At 39.8% G+C, this 5,820-nt stretch overlaps 1 protein-coding gene across 1 annotated transcript in view; it reads left to right on the forward strand.

Moving 5' to 3' along the window:
- EXOSC8 (exosome component 8) overlaps nt 1–5,820 on the forward strand; it is a gene marked incomplete at its 5' end in the record, with an annotated part of 9,204 nt that overhangs the window by 2,146 nt on the left and 1,238 nt on the right. Inside the window, 6 exons of the mRNA XM_010139924.1 lie at nt 422–467; nt 1,556–1,661; nt 1,748–1,793; nt 2,045–2,141; nt 3,204–3,324; nt 5,476–5,582. Of these exons, the coding sequence (XP_010138226.1) occupies nt 422–467; nt 1,556–1,661; nt 1,748–1,793; nt 2,045–2,141; nt 3,204–3,324; nt 5,476–5,582 (523 nt within the window). The remainder of the gene's footprint in view (nt 1–421; nt 468–1,555; nt 1,662–1,747; nt 1,794–2,044; nt 2,142–3,203; nt 3,325–5,475; nt 5,583–5,820) is intronic.

Here is a 5,820-nt window from a genome sequence, read left to right on the forward strand (position 1 = left end):
AATATATAATTCAATTGTCTAATCCTGCCTGTATCGTCTGAGAAGATGTATTTTTGTGGTTTGTATTGTGTAGGGGGGAAGACGCGTACAAAAATAAAGTCTTTGTAATTTCTAGGTAAAAGCTGTATAATTGAGGAGTTACTGAGCACTGATCAGTAAGTGCATTGGGAATTAGTCGGCTGGACTATTAAGTGCCTTGTAGCCTCAACTTTACTGCTGGCCTGCCGTGAACTGAGACAAGCGACTGCACATCTCTGTATTGAGTTTCCACAGGAAAAATGCAGAGAGGAACTGACTAAAAATGGCTCTTGTAAATCTGACTGTGGTGATAACTGGGAAGAAAATGATCATTTGTATGTAGAACAGCTGGAAAATCTTTTTGTACAAAATCCAGCTCTCTTTTTTGTCTTTTTTTCTCCAGGAACTTGCTGCACCCGCAGCAGATTCTGCTAATAAGGGATATATCGGTAAGCTTTTCAGTATGGATCTTACTCTCAGGTCTTGTGTTGCTTCAGCTAAAAGGTTGTAATGATGGGGAAGATAGAGTGTCTTGAGAAGACTTCTTAAAAGAATGAATTTTGGTAAAATTGTATTACTTCCTGTAAAATCAGTTTCTAAATTTACTTGTAGGCAGTGGTACTTCAGAAATTTCAGGATTTCCCCTGCCCTGCTTGGGAGTTTCCCACATAAAGCTTCCTCCTTCTTGCAGTTTCCAGGCTAGGCTGAAAACAAACCTGCAGTAGGGGGAAGTATGTATGTTAAGAGGGGGAAGGTAGTTCACCTGTAAAAGATTCTGGCATGCAAGGTTGTGCAAAGGCACATTAACTTTTGTCTTGAAATGCCAGTAGACAAGAAAAATAAACCAAACCTCTTAAAGTGAAATAAACCCTGGGTTTTTTTCAGAGAACTGTAGAAACCCCAGAGGTACATCCTCACTCCTGTTTTGAGTTTCTTTTGACATAAAATAATTCTGTGGAACTGAGAGCTTAGACTAAATCCCTCTTTTATAAGGCATCTCCAAAGTTATTCTCAATGAACTTGATCATGGTTCCCCCCGCCCCCAAATGGTCATGCATGTTTTTGCTCCAAGTCTAAAGCATCAGGTTTTAGTGGTCGATGGAAAACAGATAGCATAGGTATCAATGGATATCCATAGGTATTGGTGGACTTTGACGGATAGCAGACACCAGTACAGTCAGGCAGTGGGATGAAAATGCTGTTGTTTCTTGATCTGCTTAAGAATCCTTAACTCTTAGGAGTTTGTGAGGTCGTCATATTCCTAGCAGGATTACAGACAGAAGATTATAGTTAGGGGTATGCGCTTCTTCATAGAATATACACTTTCTGAGTACAGAGTATGACAAGTTCTGTAATACAAACTCATGCATAACTTTATTTAGGGGAGAAGTAGGAAGGCTTTACTGAAAAATTCTTGGTTTTGGCTTTCATTTGAAGTACATAATACGAACTCTTAATACCATTTTGTTTTCTTTCTGGTTTTGATATCCCACTGCCTGCTTTCTTTAGTTTATGACTAATGATTCTTGTTACCTAGTTCCAAATGTTGAACTGCCATCCCTCTGCTCGACGAGGTTCCGCTCTGGACCACCTGGTGAGGAGGCTCAAGCAGCAAGCCAGTTCATTGCAGATGTGATTGAGAAGTAAGAACTGTCTTAGTGCATTTAAAACAGGAACATCTCTGCAAGATAATTCCTGTTTCCTGGTTTACTGTCTCATTTTATTTTAGTTCACAGATAATAGCGAAGGAAGATCTGTGTATTGCAAATGGCAAGGTAAGTTGTATCTTAAATTAAAGAGGGGCAGGCTAACAAGATCAGAGAGTTGAGACATAAAGGTATTTGGGGATATAAGTTGTTTTGTTGTTGGTTTTGCTTTTTATTCCTCATAGTTTTGTTTACATATGAAGTGTAAACACCGTATGATAGGAAGAGGTATCTTTGTTCATGTGCCCAGCATTTTCTTGGATACTGACCATTTGCTTAGCTGCCATAGTATCTCACACGTGCCAACCTTTTTTTCATAGCTTGCTTGGGTGTTATACTGTGATATCATATGTCTGGACTATGATGGAAACGTTTTGGATGCCAGTGCCTTTGCTTTGTTAGCAGCATTAAAAAATGGTGAGTCTTCTCTAGAGCAAGAGACACACTGATTAACGTGGCTTGGAAAAGTAAGTTAGTTTTGAGTCATGATGCAGATGTATCTGGTTCACAATTCCATAAGACTGCTTTTTTTTTTCCTGGCAAGTGAATGCTAAATTACTAAAACACAAACACAAAGCGGAAATGATGGTGTGGATACCACAGATGCATCACACCTGGGAATAGGATCTTTTTGTACACGTATTACTAGTCTCATACAAGACTAACCGCTATTCTGCCATGTGTTCTCTGTGTTGGAGATCTGAATCTTTCAGCAGTGGTTATAAACAACCTTAATGTCTAGATCAGGGTCTGACCTTGTTACTGTAGTTTGTGTAGGCAGAGTAAGTTGTCGGGGGCTTTGCTTATTTGTCACAACAGAATATTCCTAGCTTAATGCATTGTAGTTTGAAAAAAACCCCATTTTTGTGCATACAACCTATGGATTGATTCTTCAAAGGAATGTGGGTGATAAACAGATGTAGGCAGCAGTATAAAGGGAAGCTTTACGCTGCAGCAAGGCCTCCTCATCGCTGTGTATTCTTGCCTTTGAGTTCTTACAGTTACTTTGCTCTCGATTTTCCTGTCTCTAACACTGTAAGAGTTGTTAGAGCAAGAGTTATCTGAAGAGCAGATAGCACTGTTTCTATGGATATATTAAATTCATGAGATTATACTGTATTCGGGGTTTTTTTTATGTCCCGTAGACTTTTTGGCGAAAAAATACTTTTTGTCAAATCGACTGAAGTGTTGTAATTGTATGGCATAGCATAAGCAGAATTGCTTCTCTGTAAGGAATAATGTTACCTTGAGGAGAAAAATTAAATACTTCCTTGAACTGGCAGTTGTAAGCTAAATACTTTGCTCAAATTTAAGAATTTCTGCATACAGAACATCGGTAATGTAGCCAAAACTCTATTCTGATCAATTTTCAGTGGCTTAAAAGAACGGCTTGAGTATTTCAGAGGTCTTAGACATCTGTCAGTGTACTAAATGCAGCAATGTTTAATGTTATACTGTTGTCATTTTTCATCTCTTCAGTACAATTGCCATCAGTTACTATAAATGAAGAAACTGGTTTATCAGAAGTTAATTTAAAACAGAAGAGTCCTTTGACTATCAGAAATCATCCGGTTGCCACATCATTTGCTATATTTGATGAGTAAGTTCGTAACTGTTTTGTCCTTATGAGAACAACTTGTGTGTGTAAAAGAAGTGAGAGGCAGGGGATGCTACCAGTGACGTTTCTGCACTTGTGCTAGTGAAGCGCATGCAGTCACAGGCCGTGCTGTTTCACCCCCTCTTAAATCCATGGCCTCTCTTGTGCTGACCTGCAGTTCTGTGGTGTCAATGTCTGTGCGGAACAAAACCAACTTCTGCCCAACTTCCTTCTGTGACTTGAAGCAGAACTGGTTCCCAACCTAAAAGATAGGCTTCAAAGTATGGGACAAGCTATTGGTTTATGTTTTTGTACGTTTGAGATGAAAGAATGTCACCAATGCAATTCATGTTTTAGAAGTGTATGTAAGTGATACAAAAGACAGTAGTTTTGGAACAGCTTATACAAGGATTTAGTCAGCAGAGGAAGTAGGAAGGAATGGTCCAGTTAGAACAAGAGAATCTCTGGATAATTGAAAACATAATTTTTCCCAAGATGAAGCATGACCAGCACTCTGAAGTCATTGTTCATGTAGGTAAAGAATCCAATTATGAGAATTCAAAATAATAATCACGTCTGATAACTGGACTCCTCACCTGGAATTGTTTACTGGCTCTTCCTTAGTCCAAATGTGTTAAGCACGTGTTCTGCTGCTGTTTGGAAGAAGTGCAGTTAGTTATGGTGATATCCATTTGAAAAGTAGAAAATGACAAATAAGATGATGCTCACTGTGTGATGGATCCGATTTAAGATTTAGGGTATGAAGAGATGTCAGTGTTTGACACATTAATCTGTATTCGCAGAAATGATTAATGAGCCTGTATGAGATGGGTGGGGGGAGCACTAAACTCAAATGTTGACAAAGCCATTACCAGAACGCGTCAATGCAGAGAGTTATCAGAAGTTTAGAGTATTTCTGTTAATTGCTTTATTAAGTTCTTATGGGTCAGAAGTTTGATGTTGACTGAAAGACTTTGGATAGCGTGATAGGGGGATGTTGTCAGTAGGGTATTATTTGCACAAATCACACATGTTTATCCATAGGCAAGAATGGTGCCTTTGGAAGAAGGCTTCAGTGACAGTCTGTTGGGCTTTGGTTCCTTCACTAAAACTGACTGTTGCATCACACAAGTTACTTGAGTCTTCCTTTAGTGCCCAAAGCTAAATATTGAGGGGGTGTGCTCCTGTGTGTGTCTGTGTTGTGTGGTTTGGGGCGGGGGGAGGGTTGTGGGATTTTTTCTTTCCAGTTCTGGTTTATTAGTTTTTCTACAGCTGTGGTCACAGCCCGCTATATAATGTGCTTTGCATTCTCTGGCTTCCAGAGACATTTTGCTTCTGTGCAAACTTGTGGTTTGCTGGTCAGTTTGGCTGTGGGCGAGGAACGTTGGAGCAGAGCATGGTGCTGCTCCACAGCTGGCTCCTGTGGAGTCAGCCTGTACCTGAATAGTAAGTCTGATCCTCCGAGCAATTCGTGGGTGCTGGTTCCTGGTGTCACGCAAAGGGCACAGTGCATGTGCCCTCTTTTTTTTTTCCATTGGTTTACTGTATTTTAACTTATTAAATGGTTCAAAAATTACAGTATTTAATCTCTTTTAATGATATGCATCATGTGATTTATGACAGCTTCTTTTGGCTGTCTTAAGGAACCCAGTAAATCCACTTTTGAACTAGTCCCAATCTGAGCCGTATAAAGAGTTCTGACAAGAAACTGAGCACTGCTTTGGTGACTTTGCTGTTGGAAGTGAGTTTTGCCTTAAGGTCTGGTTGGGAGTAGTGCACCCTTCACCTAAAAACAATGCCATTGTCTTTGTGTAACTACAAAACAGGTGACTGCACACTGCAAATGGCTGTTTAATGGCATCTTCCTGCGGTACGTGGGTGTCATGCATATATGACACTTGGTCATAACGCTGTATTTTCAACAGCTAGTACTTTAACAGATGTGTACTTGAACGCGTGGAATCTCCCACATTCTTTGTTTTTTCTTTTATTTAAATTGATGCATTTTGGTAAGAAAACAGAAGCTTCAGCACTGACTCCACCTACAAGTATTTTGTAAGACTAGAGTAAAAATTAGTAAGTTATGTGTACTTTGCAGTAACGTTAATGGAACAACATCTACTAATACACCTGTATTTGTTTTTCTTTCACAAGCACATTACTCATTGTTGATCCAACTGCTGAAGAAGAAGACTTAGCAACTGGAACAGTAACTATTGTAACCGATGATGAAGGGAGACTATGTTCTGTCCATAAACCAGGTACTTCCAAGTTTATTACGTAGGAACCATTGGAAATTTTTTTTTCTTTGACTTTTTTTCCTTCCTAGATGTTGCAGGAGGAGGGAAGGGATTGTCCCCCTGTACTTGGCACTGGTGAGGCCACACCTTGAGTACTGTGTCCCTCACTTCAAGAAGGACCTTGAGGTGCTGGAGTGGGTTCAGAGAAGGGCAATGAAACTCACGAAGGGTTTAGGGAGAACTTGTCTTAGGAAGAGCG

The sequence above is a fragment of the Buceros rhinoceros genome, unplaced genomic scaffold (assembly GCF_000710305.1).
Source record: "Buceros rhinoceros silvestris isolate BGI_N320 unplaced genomic scaffold, ASM71030v1 scaffold28457, whole genome shotgun sequence".
Taxonomy (NCBI): domain Eukaryota; kingdom Metazoa; phylum Chordata; class Aves; order Bucerotiformes; family Bucerotidae; genus Buceros; species Buceros rhinoceros.